Genomic DNA, 27,725 nt, shown 5'->3' on the forward strand with positions numbered 1-27,725 from the left:
GTCCTAACTCTGGGAAACGAACTAGGGGTGGTGGAAGGGGAGGAGGGCGGGGGGTGGGAGTGAATGGGTGACGGGCACTGGGGGGGGCAGTTGACAGGATGAGCACTGGGTGTTATTCTGTATGTTGGCAAATTGAACAACAATAAAAAATAAATTTATTATTAAAAAAAAAGAAACATGGTAGGCAAAAGATAATGGACTGACCTAAAAGTCTCAATGACTTGTATTTGACTTACATTCAATCATATCATTAATTACACTAATTGTAAATGGACCCATAATTCTGGTTAAAAGTCAAATATTGTGTGCATTTTAAATAAAAACACTGACAGATTGAAACTAAAAGGATATAAACAGTGAACATAAGAGATCCTGTGTAAGTATATTAATATCAAGATAGATTTCAAGATAGGAATTGCTGCCAGAGGTAAAATGAAGCATTTCATAATGTTAAAAGCATCAATTGATTAAGATGACATAACAATCCTAAGTATACATGCATCTAATGATAAGAAATGATTATTTTCAAAACATCTGGTACAGTTACTTATTCTCTTTAAGGAGACTTGCCTTGATTAGGAAGATGTTTCTGTCTTTTGGAGCAGGTGGTTTCTGTGAGTCACAGATGTGAGCTGGCTTGGATGCTTCAGAGAAGCAGATAAAAGGACTTTACTTGAGACATGGAAATAGAGTCACCAATCTTGCCACTTAGCCCAGGACTAAGATGCTTTTTGGGACACAGAACTTTCAGTATAAAAAGCAGGATGGTCCCCAAATTAAGATAGTCCTAGGCAAGCTCATCCTACAAAGAGAGGAATTAATTTCTTTTTAATTTTTTTTTATTTTTTGTAAATGGAGGAATAAGAGAGTAAAGAGAGGAGAACAGAATGAATAGCCAGGAGATAGTAGGAGGAGATTGTATGGTAGTTAAAGTGACCCCTTTTAATAATCCCACAAGCCCTAAGTAAAATTACTCAACTCACAAAATGATAGGCTCTGAGTATGTGTGTAGGTTTGGGAAATTGTGATGAGGTGGAATGGGTGAAAAATAGACAGCATGTGTCATGGACATGGAATTCATGGAGCAATGACCATGAATGCTATGGACTGAATTTTTGTGTCCCCCTCCAAAATCATATTTTGAAATCCTGACCCCAGTTTGATGGTATTTGATTAAGTGAGGTCATTTGATGAAGTGAGGTCTCTGACATGTAATTAGGTTTAGATGAGGATGAGGATGCAGTCCTCATGATGAATTGATACCCTTAGAAGAAGATACCAGAAAACTAACTCTCTGCTGCGTGCCAGTACAGAAGGAAGGCAGCCATCTTTAAACCAGGAAGAGGACTCTCACCAGTCACTGAATTGGCCAGCACCTTGATTTTGGACTTCCCCATCTCCAGAACTGTGAGAAATAATTACTTGTTGTTTAAGGCACCCAATCTATGGTAGTCTCTTTAGCAGCCTGAACTAAGGCAATAAATCTTCAGGAATTTGTAGAAATCATGAAGATGACCTTGGGCTTTTATAGGCTCTGAAATGGGAGATTTGGGTCAAGCTGGTATATTAAGAGCAAAAAGATCTATGATTTACATCTGGATCTCATAACTATGTTAGTTAAAATGTTTTTGGTTTTACATAACAGAAAATCTATCCAACTATGATTAGACAATAAAGGGTGTTTATTCATTTGTTAACTAAAAAGTGCAATGGCAATGTGGGCTTCAGGTTTGATTCAATCTGGGGGTTTCACAGTCCTTCTGCGCTCTGGTTCCCTTTCTCAGCAAGTATCTTAGCAACCTCCTCCCTGCATCTTTCATGTTCAGACTCATTTTCCTCAGAGTGGCAGCAATGGCATAGCAGTTCCAGGACTCATGTTCTCGTAGGACATCACAAGCCAGCAAACTTGGTCTGTAAAGAGCAAGATAGTAAATATTTTAGGTTGTGGGTCTCTGTTGCAACCAGTCAACTCTGCTATTGTAGTGCAAAGGCAATCATAGACAATATGAAAACAAATGTGCTTGGCTGTGTTCCAATAGAACTTTAAATATCAATTTGAATTTCATATAATCTTCATGTGTTATGAAATACTCTTCTCCTTTGGATCAGTTTTTCCTAACCATTTAAAAATGTAAAACCATTCTTAGCTCAATACTGAACAAAAATAGGCAGAGGGCCTTTTACCCACAGATCATAGTCTGCTGACTCTTTACTTAAAAGATTTAAGCAAAATCTCTCCTTCCTCGCATGTGCTCCTTTTTCTCTTCTCCATACTCTCACTCAGGATGACAATATCTGTTCCATTTATGTGTTAAAGTCTTCCAAATTTTCATCTTCAACCTAGATTGCTCCCCTAACTCCAAAATCCTACAGCCACCTGTCTGCTTGACCTCTCCATTTAAATGTTTAATAGCATTTTAAATTTAATGTAGTGTAAACCTGCTAGGGAACTCTGCTTCTTAAAAATACACTCTGCTCCAAGTGGCAGACACACAAGGCAGGCACCTTGGCATTTCCATGGAACTGACCCCAATGCCACAGGATAATTCTTCAGCATTTCTTATATTTCTAACATGCTAATGGTGAAAAGGAAGTATTCTGATTACTTTTTTCCTCCTTGAGGGATGAATAAAACTGAGAAATAAATCAAGAGTGTGACATCAGACTGAGGAATGTTTCAGCAATATCTGTCACCTTTTGGAGATTTGGTGAGAAGAAGTAGTCATGATTCAGTATCTTATTTGTATAGAAGGCACTGGGTGTGAACTGGAAGTTGCCCCATGTGATCCTTTGTGATGTATTCATATTCTTCAGATCTTGCTTTGAAATTTTGCTCTTGCTCAACTGGCCTCTTGCAGCCTCAAGAGTGTTTTAGCTCCCATTGGGGCAGTTAAAGCCCTTCTTTCCTATTACTTATAGATCTGTGTAGTATTTCTTCAACTCACCTTGGTTTGTCCAACTGATTTATTTCCTTATCAGGTTACTTTGGCTTCTCCACTTTCTCTTGTGTCTTGAAAAGTACTAAGTTTTGGGATAAAAATGATTGTCTGTCATTTTTAGACAAATGATTGACAAATGATTGTCTGTCTACTTAGTCCTTCATCTACTCAATACACATCTTTTGATTATTGCTATATGCTGGACACAGTTCCAGACCCTGAAAATATAAAGATCAAGAAGCTGTGGCCCACCCTTCAGATGCTCATAGTCCATTAAGGACAACAGAATGTAAACTTACAACTCACGATACAACAGCATCGGTGTTGGAACAAAACCTGAACAAAGTGTGTAGGAAGAGAAGGAAATAGCCAGTGTTCACAGAGATGATGCAGTTACTACGTTAGGAAAAGAAAGAACAAAAGAGGGAAGGAAGGCAAAAATGAGAATCCTGAGCCCAAGATATTGTTAGTTGAGCCACAAGAATGATTACTTCCGGAAAGAGGAAGAATTGAGAAGATGTATTAGGTATATGAAATGCCTAATGAGACCATAAATGAGGAGAATTGCTTCTTACAGCATATGAGGAGATAATTTTTATCAGATAATGAAATTGTTTTCAGTCTTCAGAATGAAAATGAATCCCTTGCTAATGCAAATCATGCTAATAAAGGGAGTGAGAGAGAATGTCGGAATTACACTTGGCTAGCGGTAGGCAGGAACCAACCTAAATAGTCTAGGAAAAAAAAAGAAAGATAATGAAGTAATCAAAATAATTGCTTAATAGGGAATGTGAAAGATCTGCAGTGTTAAACTATAAATGTACATTTTCAAGAAAAATGAGGTGACCTTAAGGAACAGATTAGAAACCCAAACTCACGCCCGGTAGAAGCCGTGCTTTTCATTAGCGAAGCTGAGGATTAATTAAATCTGGGAAGCTTTTTGAAATCCACAAGTGTGAGTTACATTAGAACACAATACAACCGGTATATTGTGTCATAATGATTAGCACGGACTTCTTTATTAAATGTATTCTGGCATCGTTCATGCGACAGAGGTGAAATGAAGAGGACAAAAATGTGTTATTTAAAACCAAAATTGACTTTCACGGCATCTGCTTTCAAAAGTAGGGGGAGTCATAGTTTATCTAGCAGGGAAACATGTTGTTCTCTTCCACCTCCGGAATTGCCTTGAGACCCATCCCAAGCAGGACGGAGGGCACCCTGTCCTCTCACCAACTCTCTAGGGAACTAGGTGGAGAGTGGTGGCTTATCAATTATTTTTCAGTGACTTCTGAATCAGATCTCTTACTTCAGCTGTATAATTTCAGAGACAGGTAGCAGAGCTTAGTGCTGCTCAAGGTGGAAGCTTTGGAGAACATGGTCCATTGCTTACAGGGCATGGTAAGTATAAGGTAACTTGAAACCCTAAGCAAGGGGGATGCAGTGGTCTCAGTTATTTTACAGGAAAAAGTAAAGGGAAATTAATTTGCTAGGGACCCCAATAGAAGAGAGAAGTGAGGAAAGGAAGAGGTCTGAGGGGAAAAAGGTGAGAAGCAACAGGGTAAAGCCCTTTCCTCTGTTCCATGTGCAGATGCCTCCTACGAGAGACAGACATTAAAGGGGAAATCAGAAAAGCCTGCTCCGTGTCTAGGGTGCATGAGGGAAGGTGATCCGCAAACTGAACTAACTCAGAGATGTGGAAATTCAGAGTCAAGGGTGACATAAAAATGTAAACCACACTCCAACCCCAGAAAGGCAGAATTATACAGAGCTTACAGGAAGCAACTTCCACAGCGTGGGCCGAAGCTGTGTGTGCCACAGGTGCAGTCACAGCCTCCCATCTTCAGAATTCTGCGGGCGAGAAGCACAAGGACAGCCTCAAACTCAAGGGACATTAATCCTTCCTCCTAAAGGCTCTGTCTGTTCCTGGGGGCCCCAGATTAAGCTGCCAGATGACTGCGGTCCTCTCTTGCGGATGTGTAGATCTCTACCATGCTTCTCTCTAGAACCACCCACCCCAACTCCATTTTTGCAGCAAAGAACACTCTTTTCAGTACCCCCATCATTTTCGTGATGGAGCATGGAGAGAGGAGAGAGGGGGAAAGCCACAGCACTCTTCCTCTCCCAGACATCCCCTGAGTGAACGAACTCTCATTTACTCATGTAAGATGACCCAGGTAGGGCAAGTGTATGTGTGGCGTGGCGGGAGGCGGGAGGGAGGGGGGATGCAAGGGGCCTGTTTTACCATCTCTTGACAAGTCCTGGAAGTGGGTAGCTAGAAGCTTCCTCAGCAATCTTTAGAATGTGAATTGACTTATTAACCACTGATCTCATCTCTAGGGCTTAGGAAAAGTCTAAGAATATAAGAAAAGTTCCATTCCACATCTTTTTTTTTTTAATTTAAACTTAAAATTTTTTTCACTCCACATCTTTTTTATGAGGTTATCCTTCACAACCACTAAAAGAGGCTTTACTTATGTATGCATGTATCTGTATGTTTTTAATTGAGACTTGTTTTAAAGATAGAAACTCTTAGGTGTAAAAAAGTCCATGGATTCTTTCAGAGCCTTGAAAGGATCAGTGACAGACAACAGGGATTCTGTTTCTCCTCTGTTCAACTCTCTTCATTGTGCCCCTTCTGAGGACCACAGACAAGACAGATATGGTCCCTGCCTCCTCAGAGCTTACACTATCAGGAAAGATTACTAAAAAATATGCAATTGCAGTAAAGTATAATCATGCTTTGATAAAGGGATCACAGAGCAAGGACTAGGAGCCCTAATGTAGGATAAAAGATTAGATGCTTTGAAGACAGGCTTCCAGAATTGCCTTGACTCCAGTGTCAAACACAGATCTTATCTGCCCTCTATGCTGGGCTGTGCTGCCAATGCCAGGGACTCAGCACCCAGGGGTCCTGGCTCCCATCTTGGTCTCCACACTCAGCTAGAGATTCTCACTCCTTGTGCACCACTCAGATCTGCTGAGAGGAACACAAGCGATGGATGACTCCAGCTTCTGTGCTCTGACTCCACTACTGTGTTGGTGCCGATGTTCCTCTTCCTCAGGTTGCTCTCTGCCAGTGACTAAGTGACAGAGGGAGCGCAAAGCAGGCCCATTCCTGTGAGACACAGGACTCCTGTGACAGGCAGCTTTGGGTCTAGGATTCCCCATCATCCTGACTGAAATTTTCTTAGTAAGAACCTCCTTCCCTGACTCCATCATGCTTTGACATTACTCTCTGCGTTTTCCACCTTTTCCCACTCCCTCAACGTCCTCATAGTTATTTTGAACAATCAATATTTTGGACATTTAACTCAGTTTTGACATCTGCTTCTCAAGAGGATCCAAATGAGCACATGTTGGAAAAAAGACTTTTCCTCTACTTTTCTAGGTTTGCTGACGGGGTCCTGTGAAGAAGTAGACCAACGAAAGGCTGATTAGCACAAGATAAACAGTTTATTGATGTGTGTAACATGCACACAAATGGAAGAAATTCAATGATGAGTAACTCAAAGGGTGGTTAGAACTTGGTGTAGGGGCTCCTGGGTGGCTCAATCCGTTAAGTGTCTGACTTTTGCTTTTGGCTCAGGTCACGATCTTAGGGTTGTGAGACTGAGCCCCAAGTTGGGCTCTGTGCTGGTGTGGAGCCTGCTTAGGATTCTCTCTCTCCATTTGCCCCTCTGCATTTCTCTCTCCCAAAACAAACAAAAAACTTGGGCTTATATATCATCTTAACAAAGAATAGTAAATCTGTAGAGAAATATAAGACAAGGAGGGCAAACTATGAGAAGGTAAATATATGGGAGAAACCAGTGAGTATATTTTCTTTGTGCAGATCCACTTGGTGCTGAATTTCCATCTTCTCTGTGGCCATAAACCTTCCCTGGGAGAGGAGATTTCCAGTAGTATTCATTTTTCAGAAGCTTTTGCTTTTCAACAAAGAAGGGAAGCTCCAGAAAGGCTGCTTTCTGTATCTCTTGAATCCCAAATGCTTTCAACTCGAAATAATTCTCATTCCAAGTGGCATATATTGGCACATAGAAGTGCCATATATTGACTCACTGCACATGACATTGTTGGATGGGCAATCTGGTTTTCTGAGAGGCTGCAGAAAGGGCCAGATGTCATGACCTAGAAGAATGAGATGGCTAACTCTACTTGGGGTTTTAATGTCTGTGAGGTCTGGGAATGCACAGTGTGGGAAGTCAGAACTAAGATCTTGGCATAGAGCTGAGATCCTCAAAAGGCCAGTCTAGTGGGAAACAAAAGACACAGGACATTGGGGCAAACAGATTCCTCTGCTTACCTCCTTCCATTTTGAGGCATCGTTTCTCTGTACCATCACCTTGAGAATTTTTTTTTTTTTTTAAGATTTTGTTTGAGAGAGACACAGAGAAAGAGAGAGTGAGCATGAGCAGAGAGAGGAGAAGCAGACTTCCTACTGGGCAGGTAGTCCAATGTGGGGCTCAATCCCAGGACCCTGAGATCATGACCTGAGCCAAAGGCAGACGCTTACTCAACTGAGCCGCCCAGGCGCCCCTAACCTTGAGAAATCTTGAATAATCAAAAATCATGTCTGCTGAGCATACTGCTATATTCTTAAGGCTTGTCTTGCAGCGGTGGCCAGTGTGCTAACACATTTCCAGTTGCTGCACCTCCTGTCTTGCTTCACCCATTTTTTTCACGCTTGCTTGCCCTAGAATTACACATCCCTGCCCTCCCCACAAAGCACCAGCATTAGTTTCTTGCTTTAGGCTCTGTCATCTAGGAAATCTGGGCTAAGACAGATTTTAAACTAATACTGGGTTTAGATTCGTAAGTACGAAATAGTTTCTGAAGATGGAGGGAAATAGTCCAGACTCAGAGAATAGCATTTTGGGACCCCTGAAGGCAAACTGGAGTGTGGCTTTTCAAGAACTGGAAAGAAGTTCAATTAAGCTGGATCCTAAGCCTACAGTGGTGGTGCAGGGACGGTGAGAAGAAGGGCCTAGAGGGCTATGAGTGCTCACTAAATGCTCCAGGGGCCACGGTGAGGTTGTGAAAGCTCCTGAAGGATTTGCAGCCAGGAAAAGATGAGGTCAGATTTGCACTGCAGGTCATTCTGGCTGCAAGAGGGAGAATGAATTGAAAACAAGCGGGCAAGATGTAGTTATCTTTGTAAACCCTCACCAGGGTTGTGGCATTGGGTTTTTTAATGATAAAATCAAAGTAGCCTGCCCTACAATAGCTCTTCCAAATGTATTCGACCCGTCCAAGTGTAGCATTCCCTACCACCAACTGAAGTAGAGTTCTCTTTTAAAGTTATGCTGAGGGGTGCCTAGGTGGCTCAGTTGGTTAAAAGTCTGCTTTTGGCTTAGATCATGATCCCCGGGTCCTGGGATCAAGCCTCGCATCAGGCTCCCTGCTCAGTGGGGATCCTGCTTCTCCCTGTCTGCTTGTGTGCTCACTGTCTCTGAAATAAATAAAACCTTTAAAAAATAAAGTTATTCTGAGAAAAATCCCTGAAGCACAATGAAGGGCCAATTTTGATGTTAATTGATTTTTAAATCTATGAAACCTTTCCAAATCTATGGGATATTAAGAAAAACTATGTACAATTTGGAAATAGGCAGAAAGGATCACTAGGTTTCCTGTCAGTGGAGAGCTGGGCATTGTCTAATGTGCCTAAGGTACATATCTGATTATCTAGCGCTGTAAACTTTTGTTTGGCATTTGATTTATTACTGATTAGGACATTCTGCATCTCTGTAAGAGTGGAGGTTGACTTGTAAGAAACTGATAGTAAAAATGTAAATGAATCTTGTTGCAAAGGGATACCAGTGATGGGAAGATAACCCAAAGGTTGATCCCTTATTTGTCCTGTAGGACAAACCCAGTTTTGTGTCTAAACTAGCAATCTCATTCTCATATTTTAAAGGTGCTCTTCAAATAAGTCTTACCATTTAAAGGCTTTCCTCCCCAATTAATGAGTTGAAGTCTTCATCTTATATTCATTTTATATTTTTATGACTACAATGTTTTTAACTTTTGCAGATTATATTTTGACAGAGGAGAAACTTATCATATACAATGTAGGAAAGAATGGCTAATTATGCAACGTGGAGTGTTATTATTTACTTTATGCCAGAGACGAGTCAGGAGAAAGGTACTTAACTATTTTATGTTGTTCATCGGTACCTACTTGACATTAGTTTTAAGTTATATTTATAATACATTTTCTAAATATTGCTTCTCTCTCATCCACTTGATTCTCTTCAGGAACTCTTACCCCACATGTTTTGGATCTTTTCTTTCTACTCTCTTACCTACTTTTCATCCAGGCATTGTTCTAGATGGCGTCTCTACATTTGCCTTTCAGTTTGTGAATTCTCTTTTCGATTCTATCAAACCTGCTGTTTAATCTCTTCATGAAAGTTTTAATTGCAAAGGCTATCTTCTTCAGTTTTAGAATTTCCACTTTGTTCTCTATTAAATCTCTGATATTTTTTATAATGTCTTGTTTTGTTATTCTGATTCTTTTCTGTTGTCAGTCATTTAAAACATACTCATTTTTCTTTCTCTGTCAGATTTTTCTGTTCTATGAATCTTCTGTGATACTGATTTTGCTTTCGGCTGTAACTGCTTAACTTGGTTTATGCTAAATTATTTTCTCTCTCCCTCTCTCTTTTTAAATTTGGATTATCATTTTAAGTAGAGTAGTCTCAGAACTTTATCTGTGTAAATCGTGTGTGCCCTGGGCTAAGGTTGGGTCTTTCTAAGAGGATTTTTCCAGAAGCCACTCCCTGAGAACAGTTAATTTGATAATTTCTCAGTTTAGAAGTCCAAGATCCTACGCCTAGTGAAGGGCAAGGCCATGGTAATAAAATCTTACTTTTTAAGCTAAAGCACCAGTATATTAGATACATTTCCTTGTTTTTTACTTGTGTTAATGAGCAGATTTTTTTCTAGTCTGATATTTATGGAAGATGAAGTCTGCATTAGTTTCCTATTGCTGCTATAGTAAATTATCACAAACTATCTGTAAATTTGTAGGTCAGAAGTCCAAGATGTATCTTACTAAGCTAAAATCAAGGTGTCAGGAGACCTAGCTCCTTCTGGAGGCTCTAGAGAATCTCCATTTCTTTCTCTTTTGAAGCTTCCAAAAGCTGCATCCATTCCTCAACTGGTGGTCTCCCTTCCATTTTCAAAGCCAACAATGGTGAGTCAGGTCTTTCCCACACTGCATGGCTTTGACCTCTTCTGTCTTTCTCTTCCACTTTTAGGGATTCTTATGATGACATTGAAACCACGCAGATAACTCAGGATAATCCTGTTATTATAAGATCAGTTCATTCACAACCTTAATTCTCCTTTGCCATGTATGGTAACATTCACAGGTTCCTTTATTAGGATATGGATATTTTGAGGGAGCCATTTATCTGCTGGCCACATGATGTTTTGAAGATCTCAGCTTCATAAAAGGATCTTAGTTATAACATGCCATTCTGTGCAGTCCCAGGCCCTTAAAACCTACATACACCCTTATGTTATCAAAGCTAAAAGCTTCATTCAGTGGGGCTATAGTATCAGCTCATAGTCTTTCTACCTTAGATTTCATTTCTTCATTTCCTTCATTTGTTGTGCCCAAGATTGTGAATCCAAGAAACCACCAAGGAGCCGACACCGATGCAAGTGCACGAGGGTTTATTTGCAAGCTCGAGCTTGGGTCCAAGTATACCCGACAGAGTGGAGCAGGGACTTGGACCCCAAAGTGCATTACAGTTGGGTTTTTTTATAGGCTGGTCTAGGGGATTTTTCAGAAGGGGTGGAGGAATTTCTCGAGTTCTGTTTATGGGGCTTTCGAGGGCATTGAGCTCTGTTCTCATTCTAATATGGGACTTTCTACCACAGGTGTGGGCTCTGTTGTCTTTCTGATATGGGATTCCCTGTGAGGACGTTGAGGACATTCTGCAGTTTTTCCTATAAAGTTCAGCTTTTATTCACAGGGGCCTAAGATGGCTGTATTTGTGCTAATGCTAAACTTGAGGTGGAATGGCCTTGATTTTTCTCGGCCTCCACACATTGAGGATTGCTTATTCTTTTCTAAAGCTCATACACAATTTAAAGAAATATTTGTTACATTTAACCAGCATTTCTAGAGATTTTTAGAATGCTACTCAACACTTTCATAGTATGAGAATCTGGAGACTTTCTAGCCTAAAATATTTCCAGAAAAATAAATCTCCAATATGACCATATTTGATCAGCCAGGGTACAAATAGAGGCACATGAAGTAGTATTCAAACACTTAAAAGTTATGCGTCAAGTAATAATTTTTGAAAATTTCCTTTATTTTTATTTTTTTTTATTAGAGGGAGAACATGCATGAGCAAGTAGCGGGGGAAGGGTAGAGAGAGAATCTCAAGCAAGCATTATGCCCAAAGTTGAGCCCAATGTGGGCTCAACGACCCTGACATCATGACCTGAGCCAAAATCAAGAGTTGGATGCTAAAAAAAAAAGAGTTGGATGCTTAATCCCTGAGCCACTCAGAAGCACCCCAAGCTACATTTTTAAAAAATTTATTTATTTATTTATTTATTTATTTATTTATTTATTTATGATTTTATTTATTTATTCATGAGAATACACAGAGAGGAGAGAGATAGAGAGGCAGAGACACAGACAGAGAGAGAAGCAGGCTCCATGCAGGTTGCCTGATGTGGGACTTGACCCGGGTCTCCAGGATCACGCCGGGATTGAAGGTGGTGCTAAACCTCTGAGCCACCCGGGCTGCCCACTACATTTTTTTTAAACCTAAAGTGTGTTCTGTCATCCTAATGACAAATATACTTCTATAGTGACCTGGAAAACGTTTTTAATGTAAGATTCTCAAATTCTTTGGGGTACTGCACAGGAACTTGGTTACACAAGGAAAGATGCCTTCAGAGGTGCCCTCTTTTCTCTTTTCAACAACCCCCTCCACTGCACCCAGCACTGTGAGAGGCTTCATATACATGCACAGTACCCCCTACCCCCCTACCTGACTGGGAAGTTCTGTACAAACCCTTGGCAAACAGCCAACTGAGGATATTTCTCAGGTATAAGAGTTATGTATACAAATAGCAAGTTTTGTCCTCAACAGGAAGGACCTGGGAAAGAATAAAGTTTCTGGATATGGGCTAAGGTCAGTGTAGGCAGGTAATTCTAGGGTTCTGGGCATCTGAACTTAAAGGGAGGAGTGTGGGTCCAGGCAGGCCAGTGTCTTGGCTCTGGGTCAGAGAAGTGTCCAGAATACAGCTTTTCAAAGAAATGTCCTGGGCAGGAGGCCCTCTTGCCTGACTCTCAGCATAGTTCTGCAGTCAGCTATCAAAATAGTTTCACTTAGACTTGTACTATAAATTGTAACCCTCTCAAGTTATTTCATGCTTGGACTATTGCAATAGCTTCCTAACTGTATCTTGGCCACTATCTTGGCCACTATCTCACCCTCAGTCATTAAAAGTCAGAGAACCTGGTCAAATCTTGACACTGCTACTTACTAGCTTTGTAACTTTGGCCAAGTGAGTTAACCTTTTTTTTTAAGCCTTGATTTACCCAGCATAGCTGCTCCCAAATTCCTGACTCACCGAAACTATGAGAGCTATTGTGTTAATTGTCTTAAGCCATTACATTCTTGAGTAATTTGTTACAGAGAAATATGTAAATAATATATTATGAACTCCACTCCTGTTCCTCAAATCATGGTATGATATCCATATTCCAGAACGACTTTCTAAAAGCCTATATACAAAAACAATGGTAAAGGTCATTGACTAAAAATATTTTAAAATAGTTCTACTTGTTCTATTCTATTTGTTCTTCCACAGTCTAAGCACGAAATTGTTTTCAAGAGGAAGACTAAAGAAAACAATAACAAAATAAAACATACATGTTAAGTCAGGTATCTATAATATCAATGAATGAAGATGTTACCACATGGAGGATGAAGACGGTGCTGTGTCCCCTGCTCCAACACTAAGCCCATCGCACCCTGCAGTACTGTAGTCGCAACACTCTTTAAGGACAATCACTAAGTCACAGAGACCTTAGTCTTCCTGATGCTTACCTGGTAATACTTATTTGATTGGTCAAACATTATATTTAATATTTACCACAATTATGAGATTCAAGCTACCTGAAGAACCTGGCCAATATCCAAGATCATCATGAACATAATTATCTTTTGCAGTGGTAGAGAATACTAATTTACTATATTCCTATTCTGAGTCATTAAAACCTGTTTCTAATATCTTTACTTTGGTCATTTATTCATTCCTTCACTTACTTATTTGTTTAGCATTTAACTAAGTATCTCCTATGTGCTAGCTCCAGGAGAGAGCATACACTGCATAAGACATTTGCTCTCCTCTAAAGGAATTTAAAGTCTAATAAAGAAGAAAGAGTCTTTAAAAAAGGCTAAAAAATAGTCTAAAAAACAGAAAAAGTTATTTTAGAAAATAATCCCTTTGCATGAAGAGGAATTGTGTGTGTGTGTGTGTGTGTGTGTGTATTTACTCTCCAATCCTCCAGATGGAGAGGGGATATTGCAGGGTATTTTTTTTTTCTTTCTTTCTTTCTTTTCTTTCTTTCTTTCTTTCTTTCTTTCTTTCTTTCTTTCTTTCTTTCTTTCTTTCTTCTTCTTTCTTTCTTCTTTCTTTTCTTGTTGAAGTATAATATATATACAGAAATTACATGAATCCAAAGAATATAGCTCAATGAATTTATTCAAATTGAACATACCTAGTGACTACAGGGAATAAAGAAATAGAATTTCACTAGCACCCAAGAAGCCCTTTTCTGGTCAATACTTCAGCAGAAGGAAAGAAATATATCAAACAACCTTTTTTTTTCCTATTCAACAATCTGCTTAATGCTTACCTTCCTGCGTCACAAGTCACCCTTAGACCATTTCTAGTCAGCTTTCAAAAATAGTTTCTCTGAGATAACTCCCCCGTCCCCCAGAAGCTGAAATCAGTGATGAAAGTCCAGGTGAAAAAGAGCAAAAAATTTCCAGCTGTCAAATTAACAGCCAGAAAGCATTTTTTCCTAACAAAAGATGCATCTAGACTCATGGAAATTAGAAGGGGAAAAAAATCCATTAGGTCATCAGGTGAAGGATTGTTCCCTCTGATATAATTCCTAGTTTTTTCTCTAGTTTAAAATGAGAGCAGCTGTTTTATTCAAAGTCAAGCCACACACATAAAGCACACCTAATGTACCCTTTATTATAAAAGTAGACAGGAAGCAAGCACCAAGCCAATTAAATACTATAACCCCATAATGCTACATTAAAGTCTATGGCATGTTATTAAAAACCAAGTGATATAGAGCATTCTTTATTTTGTGTTTAGAAGGTACAGGACAGCTAGCTACCTGACCCAAAGGTGAACCTATGTGGCTATAGGCAGACAACACATTCTTCATCAAGGTATAGGAGTGCAGGGCTGCAGTGTTCAAATCTCCTTGAGTACTATATCTATCAGTAGCTACAAGAAATGCAAAAAGTCACTCTTTGGGATGAATCCTCCTTTAAGCTTTTCTAGGACAGCCTCACAACAGTTCAAACAAAATCACTAGAAGTAAGAGTGGGACTAGAGAAGGCAAATAACTCAGGTTGAGCTCTCTTGGATCATATATTTGATGTTGTTTTTTCATGGAATTAGAAATGGCATGAATTGCAGCATTTGTGTTGTACATTTCAACCAAGCTGCTGTTGTTTAGTGACTTTTCTCCAAAACAAGGAGCTCTTTTTTTTTTTTTTTTTTAACAAGGAGCTCTTTTAGGCAGAAGCCATGTTTTTGTTTTATTTTCTGCTGCTATAACATCTACTACAGAACATGGGACATGGTGAGTATTTAATACACGTTTGGTGATTCAAGACTAGCTATAGGTACCTAGCTAAGGAGTTAGAATTTATCCTGAAAGTGATGGGGAGCCATCTTTTGAAGAACATTCAGGAGAGGAGTGAAATGGTCATATTTGTTTTGTAGGAAGGTCCTTCTGTCAATAGGATGAAACATATACAATCAAGGGACTGACCTAGAGGTAGGATGAGTTGCTAAGAGGTAATGGTAGTATTCCAGACTGGATAGTTGGAAGTAGGGTAAGGCATGTTAAGGTAAAAAGTAGGGGCTGATTTGAAGGATACTTAGAAAATAACATGTGTCTGATCTAATGATTGACAGAATGGAGGAAGAGAGAAGACAGGAGAAGCAACTCTAAAAGTGATTCTTGGGATTCTGGATTGAGCCTATGGTTGTGTGATGGGGTTGGGTGATGGGGTCAATCAGTTGAGATACAGAATATAGTAGGTAGAAGGAGCAGGTTTGGTGTCAAAGACAAGTTTATTACAGCCCCTTGGTCTAGAGGGGCCTGTGGGATGTCTGATTTAGAGTCTACTCTGTTGAATTTGGGTTTTGATACTATTTCACAGGAAGAAAAGCACAGCATGAAAATTTCTGGGGCAAAGTGCCAGAAGGAGGCCAAGATAGAGTGGCCAGAGAATTGGGATAAGAGCTAAGAGAACAGAATAAGAAAGAGAAGATAGCTAATGGAGATGCGGACATCAAAAAGATTGGATGAGCTAAAGGCTTGTGTAAGGTCATATTGGGTACATTGGAACTAATTTGTAAGTGAAGCAATTAGGTCTCTTTTTTGTTGCAATTACGGGAAGCTCATGTCAAACCAGCTTAAGGAATTTATTGGTTCCCACTGATGAGAATGAGAAGGGAGGAAGCAGGTTTTAAATTATATTACCATTTTCTCTCCATTTCTTGCCCTAACCCCTTTTCCACACATCCCTGTCCTTCTATGTTTTGGTCTTATTCTCTCCTACTAAAAACAGAATTCCTGTCCATGCAGGGACAGAAGACTGTGGGCAGCCCCAGGCTTACATTTCCTCAGCCATATAACTCCAGAGAAAAAAGGGAACAACTCTTTCACCACTTTAAAATATATCACATGGTTGGAAGAACTCTGATTAGTCAGACCAGGGTCATAGGCCCATTCCTAGGCCAGGGAGTAGGTACTCTGAATGGTAACATGATCAAAATCACATGGTTTGAGAGGGGAGGAATAAATCTAAAGGAAAGAGGAGGAAGAGGTGCTGTTTCCAGAATATGTGGGAAAAATGGAGGGCAACCAAAAACAACAGATGTCTACAGTCTGTTGAATGATGATGGTGGAATCTAGTTTGCAGCTGAAATCTAGTCAAACTTTTAGACTTAGCTGTGATAGATACTGATTTAAAAACAAAACCAACCCCCCATAGATGAGTCTTCATTTTGAGGAAGATGGCCTGTTAACTAAACATAGGAATTAAGATGTCTATACTCTCTGAAAATCGCACACAGGAAAGGCAGGCTTTCTTCTCCTTTATGGTGGTTGAAATTTGTTTGGGGTATGAGAAAAGATTATAAAGTGATTTTTTTTTTAAACATTAGGTAAAAAAACTAGAACATTTTCCAAGGTATTCACTTTAAGAAGCTGTACATTTATTCTAGCAGTGAAATCACTGCACAAGATATTTCTGAAACTTCTCTTGAATTTGTCTCAGAGTTTGGAGGGGCACAAATATATTTCTTTAAAGGACAGATTTGAGCTTTTAAAATAATATAAGTTGTTATTTGGAGTAAAATTTGGTGGAAAAGGTGAGTAATAGGAATACAATACAATCATGTAGTACAATAATGAGATAGATTAATTTTCCTCTCCAGGATCCTTAATGATCTGCTCCCTTTCCCCCTTTCTCTCCCTTAATCCGTTCTCTCCATCTCTCTTTCTCTCCCTCACTCTTCTCTCTCCAGTAGCTCTTACAAACACCAGCCAGATTAATCCGCTGATGTGTAATTCCAATCGTATCACTGCCTTTTTCAAGATCTATCATTGACTTCTGGCTTCTCACATTAATATGTCCAAACCTTTGGTTTAGAAGTCTTTATAGTCTCATGGAAACTTACTTGTTCTCTTTCACTCAATGAACTGAACTCTTGAATATTTTATGTTCATTCTCTGTGACTTTTTGTATTGTTGTTCTGTACATCTAATTTCTGTATCTCCTTTATGACACCAATCAAATGTCCCATCTTTCCCATGTGTTAGCCTTCCCTAACTGTTGTACTCCAGTTGATTATCCTTGGTTTCCACCACCTGGGGTAGACAGGTCATCCTTATACCATGGAATACCCAGAGTTCTTATTCTATTTATCTGGAATTTTATGGGAATATGGTGCTATCATTGATGTAATGTTTTAGCTATCAGTAATGATGATATATTTAATACAGTACTAAGATTTAAAAGAAATGGACAATAGTAAGACATCTAACACAGATCTTATTGATCATTACACTCTAGTCAAAAAAGCTGCATAGTTTTTAGCATTACTAGACAGATTGGGTTTGAATCCTAGTGCTTCCACTTATCAGCTGGGTGTTTTTAAGCAATTTATTTAATGTTTCTCTAAGCACCTATTCTTTAATTTGTAAAATGGAAATGATGACATCAGTTTCTTAACTTTATTGTGAGGATTAGAAGAGTCATGGAAAAGATTTTTTAAATAATTTTAGATGAAAACCTCTACAAGTATGATAAAACCAAGAGACAATAAAAGGCTTATATTCTGACTACTTAAAATATAAACATCTTTGCATGGCAAAATAATACCATAACCAAAGCCAAAAGAGGGTAAACTAGAAAAAAAAAGTTGCAACATTTATGACAGATAAAGGGACTATTTTCATTCTCTGATCCATCAATGAGGAAGAAAACTAATCCAGTAAAAAAAGAAAGAAAGAAAGAAAGAAAGAAAGAAAGAAAGAAAGAAAGAAAGAGACACAAAAATAGTCCACAGAAAAGAAAATACAAATAACTTTTCAACATATCAGAAGATGTTCAACTCACATGTAATTAAGAAAATGCAAATCAAAACTCAGTGATATGCTATTTTTTTTTAAAGATTCCATTCATTTATTCATGAGAGACACACACACAGAGAGAGAGAGAGAGGCAGAGACACAGGCAGAAGGAGAAGCAGGGTCCCCGCAGGGAGCCCGATGCAGGACTTGATCCCGGGACCCCAGGATCACGCTCTGGGCCAAAGGCAGGCACCAAACTGCTGAGCCACCTAGGGATCCCCATGATATGCTATTTTTAACTGAACTGAGGGGAATTTAAATAGGTACAACTTCTTTGAAAGGCAACTCTCCTCACTCTTCTGAGCAATTCCTCTTCTAGGAATGTATATACTTATCTTGTCTAATATGGTAGCTGTGACCATAACTGATTGGTAAGCACCTGGAATGTGGCTTGTCTGAATTGGGTTGCACACTATAAAATATACACTGGATTTCAAAGGCTCAGCCCAACCACTGGATTTCAAAGATTCAGTCCAAGTAAAAGAATCAAAATTCTCATTGATGATTTTGTTTTAAAGATGTTATTTATTTATCTATTTTAGAATGAAAGTGGGGGAGAGAGAGAGAGTGCATGTGTGAGAGTGGGGAGGAACAGAGAGGGACAAACAATTACTGCACTGAGCACAGAGCCTGACACGGGGGTCATCACATGACCCTGAGGTCATGATCTGAGCAGAAAGCAAGAGTGGGATGCTTAACCAACTGAGCCACTCAGACGCCCCTCTCATTGCTGATTTTTTACTTTGATTTACAAATGGAAATATTTGGGATATAATGGGTTAAATATATTTTAAAATTAATTTTACTTTTTCTATTGTTTAAAAAAATTATTTATCTATATGAGAGAGAAAGATAGCATGCACAAGTGGGGAGAGGGGTAAAGGGAGAAGCAACTCCCCATTGAGCAGGGAGCCTGACATGGGGCTCGACATGGGACTTGACATGAGGCTGGATCTCAGGACCCTAAGATCACAACCTGAGCTGAAGGCAGATGCTTAACTGACTGAGCCACCCAGGTGCCCCTCTTTTACTTTTTCTTTTAATGTGGCTATTAAAACATTTAAACTCACATAAGTTGTTCACATCATATTACTATTGAGCAGTGCTAGCAAATACAGTTCTAATTATGTGTATGAGAAATTATGCATGTGTAAAGAATATCTGGAAACATCTATAATATTCACTAACAGACGCTTTGTTAAATAAGGCATGATACATCCACACAGTGGAATATTATGTGATGAGAGAAAGGAATGAGACCAATATGTACTAAGATGGGGAATTCTCCAAGCCAAATTGTTAAGTGAAAAAAGAAGAGCACAGGACAGATGTCTAGTAAGCTAATGTTCCTGTTCAGTGAATACTGAATGGATTTTTGAAGGATGTATGTAAAAGTGTACATTATGTATAGAAAGGTGCATAAAAATTATTTTTAGTTATTGTCCTAGAGGGAAAAATGTGGCTCAGTATCTGGGGTGGGAGAAGATTTATTTTTAATTCTACCTTTTGTACTGATTAAATGTGTCATAATATATATTCATTATCTATTCAGAAAAAGTAGTATTTGCAAGTCTTCATTGTTTTTGAAGATTTCCCAAAAAGTAGTTCCCCAAATCAGTTATGACATATAATGACTCATGTTCATTTTTAAAGAGAAAAGATGGGTGAGAGACACCTGTAAACCATGGTGTCCTCCCCATAGTAGGCTCCTAAGAAATATCCATTCCTTTCCTTTCCCCATGCTTAGGCGAATAGCACAGATGTCGTAACAGAATCTTTCCATGTTTTGGGGATACCTTCAATATTACATCACATTATGACTCTGGAGAGGTCAATTATTTGTAAATGGGATAAGGCATATTTACTATGGCATGCCCTGGAAGTTAGTTATTTTCCCCCAATAAACCCCAGAATCTTACTTGCTTACTTTTTTATGTCTCTCATCAAAACGGAAGGCAGCTTATATAATGTATAACCTTGCAGTCAGTATAGTGTTGTAGACTATCTGCAAATTTTATTACTATATTAAGGGCAGAAGCAAACTTTTCCAGTTATTACATCCTCTGCACTAAAATCTTCACTCTCCTTGTCAGCCTCTAGATTCTTCGGCAGTTAAAACACTTTCTTTTATTTCTGTATAAAAAACTCTGTGTGCCTTGCTAACCTCTTTGTCTACTTCAATCGCCTCCTCTCACTTTCAACAAACTTTCAAGTTTGTTGATTGATTGCTTCTCACGGGGTACGTCTGGCTTTCCAGCCCTTTGTCTAAATTTAAAACACTGGACCCATCCTTCAGAAAATACACAGAGCTCAATTGCATTTGCTGATAAAATATCTTTTGTTTTTTTTTGAACAAAAGTCTCTTGATTCTGATTCCTTATTTCCATTCCTCTTGCCTCTGCCTGAGTCCAGGCTCTCTTCATCTTGTCCAGAATATGTCAATTAGCTCTTAACTAGTCTGCATGCTTTCAGACTCCCCACCAGCAATCCATTTTCCACTTTACTGCTAAATTCTAAGAACAGCTTTTGAAAAACAGATTCATTCATTCATTCATTCATTCATTCATTCATTCATTCTTCAATCATTTATTAAGTGTCTCCTTTGTGTCAGGCATCATGCTACGTCCTGCAGATGCAAAGCCATAGTTTTCATAGGCAGGCACTGTGCTCCTGAGCTTCGGGTCTAGGGCAGGGGGCCAATGAGTAGATGCACGATTTACTGGAGTCGGCAAAGGATTCTGTGGCCACACCCAGCAGGGAGGACAGTTTGTCGGTCTCTGCCATATGATCAAATTGGAAAGAGGAGGGACACGTTCCAAACAGAGGAAGCAGCAAGGGCAAAGGCTGGACAAGCTGGTACATGGCATATCTGGTCAGTAAGGCTGAACAGATGGCCAGAGAAACACTGAGGATGTCAGCATGAGGCCATGGTGATGGGCCTAGGAAGCTGTGCAAAGGAGTTAGATTTTATTCTAAGGACTTGGGTTTTAAGCAGAGCAGTCATGTGATCAGATTTGCCTTTTATGAAAAGCAATATGGTAGGAGTTTGGAGGATAGTCGGAGGGATAAGAGCCTGAAGTTAAGAGAACAAATTAGGAGGATACTCTTAACAATCCAGCCAGGGGTCACGGATGCTTTAAATTGAGTTAGTAGCAGTGGGGATGGGGAGAACTGGACAGATTTGAGAGTTAATCATCAACAGAATAATCTCAGGTTAGTGATGACCTATCTGGATGTTTATGGGAAGGAGGGTAGGAACAGGAGAAAGTCAGTATTGACTTGCAGATGTCTGATTTGAACCCTTGGGATGATAGGAGGGGCTATGGAAGAGGGGATGTTTGGGCAGTTGTATGATTTGATAGGAACAGTAGCGATGGGGTACATGGTTCTGCACTCAGGTGAGAGATCTAGATTGCAGATATTCCGTCTTCATCCATTCACACATTCAACAAACAACAAGTGCTGGCCGACAATATGCCAGGCAGTATTCTAAGCCCTGGGAGTACAGTAGTAAGGGAAAAGGGGTCAAAATTCTTATTCTCATGGCACTTTCATTCCAATAAAGAAACTAAACAAACCAAACCAAAGTAAATAAATGTATAATATCATAAAATGTCAGGTAGGTATGTGCCTTGAAGACAAATTCAGGTAAGAAGACAGAGCATGATGAGGTGTGGGGATATTTCAGAAAAGGTAGTCAGGAGAAAAGAAGAGGTAAAGTTTGGGTACAAACCTGATTAAAGTGCCGAATGAGCCACAGGAAAGTCCCAGGGAAGAGTGTGCAAAGAAGAACCACGTGGGGCAGCAGGGTCCAAGGGAACAGGTGGCGACAGTTGGGAAGGAGTGGAGAGGGAAGGGGTGTAGACCTCCACGTGATAGGGCCCTGTGGGTATCCGAAAACTGTATGTTGTTAAATATATGTCATCTTGCTTCCTTTTGAAACCAGTCCTAGCTCCTTAGGTGGTACTAATTCCACTCCCCAGCACCTAATAAATATTATAGCATTTATCACTTTGTATCACTAGTAGGTGTTACCTTGGTATATCTGAGCTCATCCAAGGTAGGGATATCGTGTTCACCTTGGTGACCAAAATAACCGGCACAGCTTTCTGGGAAGTTGGAGGACTCACAAATGTTCATTGATGTTACAATAATAACAATGTGGCTTTTGGCATATTCCTGAAATCCACTATAAAACATACTATCTAGCTGCTCTAGCCTTTCTAAATCTTGATGCTTTAAAATATGAATGGGTCAGTATATTGTACTTACTCTTTTTTTTTTCTTTTTAGGTTTACTTTACTTAAAATAATCAGACATATTGGAATAAGTTATAAAGATGAACATAAAACCACAAAGCTAAAAAAATTAAAAAAAAAATGCAGTCCCTTGCCCGTACCCATTATCACCCACTTACTACTCTCCCTGAGGCAACTTTTTTTGCTCTGTCTTTTGTTTTTCATCTCTGTCTCTGAATAATAAGCTAATTCATGATAAATAGTTTTTCAATTTTAGGATTTACCTATTAATTTTTACCATGGAAGAGAAGGAATCAGTTCTACAGGACTCAACTACACACATATGCATCCTTCCCACCTCCCTAGCACCTCAAGGTAGCTGTATCACAATTTTAGTTAAGTTAACATATCATGTCCACCTTTTACAATTACATTAACATTACTCATCACAGAATTATATGGTAAATTGTGGTTGCTATGTACATTTTTCCTTTCTTGCACAACTTTTTGTTTCCCTAGCATTAGTTTTCTCTTATTGTTTGGCTGGTTGGTTGGTTTTCCATTTTTTTTTTTAAATGTATTCAGTCATGAATTAAGCCCTTACCTGCTCTCTCCCAGTTCTGCAAATCTCTTCTTAGCACCATTTAGCATGTCAGATATGGGTGTGTGGGAGTGTGTGTGTTTGTGTATTTTTAGTTTTGACAATAGCACTCCAGGAGCCTTTTCACCTGCGTCTGGACTGATTGCTCTTTAAGCCCGGTGCCTGGTTGTTATCCCCAGTGACATCCTGGGGATCCCCTTTCCCTTTCTCAGAGGGGTACCCAGGTTTGATGCTCTGGTGGAGTACCCATCAGGTAGCTTCCTCATAAAGTGTATGGGAGGGAAATTTGGTGAGATGTTACATGACTGAAAATGTTTTTATTCCTCCCTCACACTTGAATAGCATTATGACTAGATTAATTTTTGGTTAATAATCTTTTTTGCTTCAAAAATATAAAGGAACAGTTCCATTGTCTTATGAATTCTCATATTACTATTAAGAACGTGAAAGCCATTCTAATCTTTATAACTTGTGTAGTAGCTTTTTTTTTTTCATTTTGGGAAAAAAAAAATCAAAGTAAAGAACATTTCCATCACCACCAATTGCTTCCTTGACTTCTTTAGAGTTCATCCCTTCCACTGCCCAGGCAATGCTACACTGCTTTCTGTCACTTTGGACTAATGTGTATTAAATGTAGATTGATAGCAGCTATAGGTCCTTTGAATTTGTCTTTTTTAAAAAAATTGACATTCCAGCAATATTTTGCATCTCATTTATGTGATATAGCTCTCTATCTAAGTCTTAGCTTCTTTCAGCAATGTTTTATAGTTTTCAATGTGTAGTTATTGAATATATTTTATTAACTTAACTGTAAGTATTTATGCTTTTGGATGCCATTGGAAATGGAATTGTAATTTTTATTTCATTTTCCAATTGCTTATTGCTAGTATTTAGAAGTGCTACCCTATTTTTGTGTATTGATTTTGCATAGGCCTTGCTAAATTTACTTATTGATTTTAGGAGCTTTTAAATGTATTTCTTATGATCTTCCTACCCAATGATGTTGTCTGCAAATAGAGTTTTGTTTTTTCCTGTCCATTCTGTATGCTTTTCTTTCTTTTCTTTCTTTCTTTCTGTCTGTCTGTTATTGCACCAGAGAGCACCTCCAGTAGAATTTGAATAGTAGTTGTGAGACTGGGCACCCTTGTCTTGTTCTTGATCTTAGAAGAAAAGCATTGGGTCCTTTAATCATGAAGTATGGTACAGCCTGTGAGCTTTTCACATGTGTTCTTGACCCAGTTGAGGTATTTCCTCCCTGTTTTTTTTTTTTTAAATAAAGATTTTATTTATTTATTTATTCATAAGAGACACAGAGAGAGAGGTAGAGACATAGGCAGAGGGAGAAGCAGGCTCCTCGTGGGGAGCCCAATGTGGGACCTGATCCCAGCATCCCAGGATCATGACCTGAGCCAAAGGCAGATGCTCAACCACTGAGTCACCCAGGCATCCCTCCTCCCTGTTTTTTTCCTAGCTTGTGGAGACTTATTAATCATGAATGAATGCTGATTTTTTTCAAGTGCTTTTGTTTCACCTGTTGACCCATAATTATATGGGTATTTTTTATTTTGTTAAACTGATTTTGGGGATGTTAAGCTAACCTTCCATTTCTGGAATAAACTCCACTTGGTCATATGTATGATCCTTTCTATATGTTACTGGAATTAATTTGCATATATATTTAATTTGCATACATGTATAATTTTTGTATGAGGAACATGAGTCTAGTTATTTCTTATAATATCTTTGGTATTCATATCAGAGTAATGCTATCCTTAAAAAAATAAGTTTAAGAGATATATCCCCCTCTTCTGTTTTCAGAAAAAGTTTATATTGGATTCATATTATTTCTTTCTTATGTATTTGATAGAATTCAACAGCGAAGCCATTTGATCCTGGGATTTTCTTTGTGCAAGATTTTCCTTAATTATGAATGCAAATTCTGTAGCACATGACTCCTTGTATTATTTCTTTTTGTCTCTTTTAATGTTCATGTCTTCCAAAATATTTGTCCATTTTATTTAAAGTCACCAAATTTATTGTTATAAAGTTGTTCATATTATTCCCTTACTATCTTTTGAAGTATCTTTTGGTTTTGTATTGACAGTCTTTCACCTCTCATATTGGTAACTTACGTTTTCTCTTCCTTCTTGATAAGTCTAGGTAGAGATTTATCAATTTTATTAATAATTACAAAGATCCACCTTCTGATTTTATTGACTTTTTTCTACTGTTCATTTGTTTTCACTTTCATTGTTTTCCACTCTAATCTTTACGTCATGTAATTTGCTCCTCTTTTCCAGGTTCCCTAAGATAATCATAGATCATTGACTTTAGAGCTTTCTTCTTCCTTCCTTTCATACAGAGTAGTTAATAGTTTTCAGATCTTCCACATCTATACTTATTGTTTTTCTTACTTGGATATTCTATCAATTACTGAGAGAATTCTGTTAAAGTCTCCAACAATGATTCCGGATATGCCTTTTCCCTGTTTAATTGTTGGTATTTATTCTTCACATACTTTGAGATTCTGTAGTCACATATATGTTTATAATTTATGTTGCTTCTGGTTTTACTGACAGTTTTATTGTTATGAAATATCCCTCATTGTCTCTGGAAATATTTCTTGTTATGATGTCTACTTTTGGAAAGGTATATATGTTTATATAATTCATATTAGTGAGGTTTCCATCATTTGGCTTCTATTACTTATATTTTATAGATCTGAGGAAAGTATGCACATAGACACAAGGGTAGGAACAGGAATGACAGAATTGTCTCAAGACCATATAAGTTTTGATGAGGCTGTGGCACCAGCAACGAGGGGCAGTGGAGGTTAACATTTGGCTCTTTATGCTCTGTTTTAGCTCTTGACTAGATAGCAAAAGGACTGAATAGCAGTCTTTGCAGACTTATGCTTCTGGGTTTAATTCCTGTCCATATCATTTAACTGTGTGACCTTAGGCAAGTTACTTAACTTCTGTTTCTTCATATGTAAAGTGGGGGACATATAATAGTATTTTAGAAGGATGACATATACATGTATATATAGTATACATATACACATTATATCTATACATGCATACATATGTTTAGTAAAGTATGCATTCAACATCTATTGTATACATTTGTTATATCAGAGTATATAACGCGTATTATATGACATATATTTTTATATTTCGTTTCACATAAATTCTAGTTTCAATTTTCTTTCTGGCTCTAACTTTTCAGAGATTTAGTTAATTGTCCTTTCTTTCTCATTTGCCCCAATTCTCCCTGCCCTTATTCCCTTACCCTATTTCCTCATTTTCCAACTTTTTTTGGCTCCTATTCCTGTCAAAATTGGGTTTAATAAACTCAAGAACCGTAAACTATACACTTAAGGCAGTTGCTGCTTGCTATCTTTCTCCTTTTGAGGCTCCCCACCGATCTTTACAACTTGGTTAGAATTGCAACTTCTGATCTGAAGAAAAGGCACTCAGAGTTTTTGGGTTTATTTGCAACATGGGTACAAATAACTGGGGCTTATGTACCTAGTTCAGAAACCCGGGATCCCTGGGTGGCGCAGCGGTTTGGCGCCTGCCTTTGGCCCAGGGCGCGATCCTGGAGACCCGGGATCTAATCCCACGTCGGGCTCCCGGTGCATGGAGCCTGCTTCTCCCTCTGCCTGTGTCTCTGCCTCTCTCTCTCTCACTGTGTGCCTATCATGAATAAAAAAAAAAAAAAAAAAAAAAAAAAAAAATAAAAAAAAAAAAGAAAGAAACCCACTCCTACTCCTTCCCCACACTTGTGATGAAAGAATAATCCTGTTTGCAGAAGAAATGCCCTACTGTCCGTATTCTCAGCAAAAGTTATCAGAGCTACAAAAAAAAAAAAAAAAAAAGAAAAAGAAAAAGAAAAAAGAAAAAGAAAAGGCCTTGGTATTTAAGACTCAGTTCAGCTCTTCTCTTTTCCACTCTGGGAAACCTCCCTTTCAAAAGCCTTCCCAACCAGGTGGTGTTTGATGTTCCTGACCCTGCAGCATTTTTAAGAAAGATCAATGATCAGGAAGCAAGACCATGGGTTTTGAAGTCAGATACCTCGGGCACTTACACATTTGGGTATTTTTTTTCGCTTTTCCGAGCCTGCCCTCTGGTTTGTAAATTGCACGGGGTATTATCTGCTCTCCATGGTTTCCTCTGCGATGAAATCTTTCCTAAACCCATATCCGTGCTCATTTCCCTTTCATCTATTTTTCTTCCCGGGTTAGCTTTCCTTTGAAGCAACGGGCAGTCCCGCTCTTCGGGTCTTGACTCTCTAAGTCGGCCTCGTAGCGAGCGAGCGTAAGCTCCCCGAGGCCAGGGCCGGCGGAGTAAGCCGCGCACGGCCTCCCAGGCTAACCCGTCGCCGCGCCCAGTCCCGCCTAGCGCCGGGGGCTCGGCGGGAGGGCGGCGAACAGATGCACACCACCACCGAGGCTGGGGCGGGGGGAGCCGCCGGGAGGCCGTTCCCACCGCCCGCGGGGACCGCGACCCCCGCCCCGCCCCGAGCAGCCCTTCCCCCTGACGCCACTCGCGGGCGGGACTTCCGGCCGCCCAAGTTTAACCGTCCGGGCGGGAGCCGGAAGCCCAGCGCCGGAGCGGGCCGCGCCGTGGCCCCCGGGGTGCTGCGGTGGAGAGGTGAGGTTCCGGGGGGCTCCGCGCGCTGCCGCCCGCCGCGTCCTTGCTCGCTCGCGAACCCCGCCAGCCTTCCGGCCACCCCGGGGAAGGGTCGGAGGCCCCCAGGCCCCGCGCGCCCCGGCCCGTCCGGTGCTCCGGACAGTTGTCGGGCAGGGGCAGGGGCCGGGGCCGCGGGGTTGGCGCGGAAGTGCCCGGGAGCCGCGGGCCGGGGGCGCGCACCTCGGTGGGCCACGGTCCCCGGCTCGGCCCTGAGAGGTGGGCGGGGTCGCGGGGGGGGGGCGAGCGGTGACGGGAGTGGGGTGCTGTCCCCCGGAAAGTTGGCCGCCTCCCCCTTGTAGCTCCCCTCTCGGGCTCGCATGC

General features: G+C 39.8%; 2 protein-coding genes across 6 annotated transcripts in view; one reads left to right on the forward strand and one right to left on the reverse strand.

Moving 5' to 3' along the window:
- Positions 1–1,684: 1,684 nt before the first annotated feature.
- On the reverse strand, positions 1,685–27,723 carry LOC144281717 (uncharacterized). Its single transcript, XM_077844422.1, has 4 exons — positions 27,302–27,723; positions 26,800–27,270; positions 4,716–4,790; positions 1,685–1,911 (listed from the first exon to the last, which is right to left on the reverse strand). The coding sequence occupies exons 1-4, from the start codon at positions 27,721–27,723 to the stop codon at positions 1,725–1,727; spliced, it is 1,155 nt and encodes a 384-aa protein (XP_077700548.1). The 3' UTR covers positions 1,685–1,724.
- Positions 27,215–27,725, forward strand: part of NEDD1 (NEDD1 gamma-tubulin ring complex targeting factor) — a 46,804-nt gene continuing 46,293 nt past the window's right edge. For 2 of the 5 annotated variants that reach the window (XR_013350788.1, XM_077845911.1), the window contains exon 1: positions 27,236–27,365. The gene's annotated coding sequence lies outside the window, so the exon portion shown is untranslated. Of the gene's footprint in view, positions 27,366–27,493; positions 27,621–27,725 lie in introns of those variants that run through there. The other 3 variants (XM_077845915.1, XM_077845912.1, XM_077845914.1) reach the window with 3 other exon arrangements.

This window comes from Canis aureus, chromosome 13 (genome assembly GCF_053574225.1).
Source record: "Canis aureus isolate CA01 chromosome 13, VMU_Caureus_v.1.0, whole genome shotgun sequence".
In the NCBI taxonomy this organism is placed as follows: domain Eukaryota; kingdom Metazoa; phylum Chordata; class Mammalia; order Carnivora; family Canidae; genus Canis; species Canis aureus.

Coding starts and splice junctions, on each gene's coding strand:
- LOC144281717 (XM_077844422.1), bottom strand. CDS start 27,723: ATGCGAGCCCGAGAGGGGAGCTACAAGGGGGAGGCGGCCAACTTTCCG. Junction 4,791..26,799: donor GAAAAAAAATACCCAAATGT/GTAAGTGCCCGA, acceptor TCTCGCCCGCAG/AATTCTGAAGATGGGAGGCT. Junction 1,912..4,715: donor CGCTGTGGAAGTTGCTTCCT/GTAAGCTCTGTA, acceptor TGCTCTTTACAG/ACCAAGTTTGCTGGCTTGTG.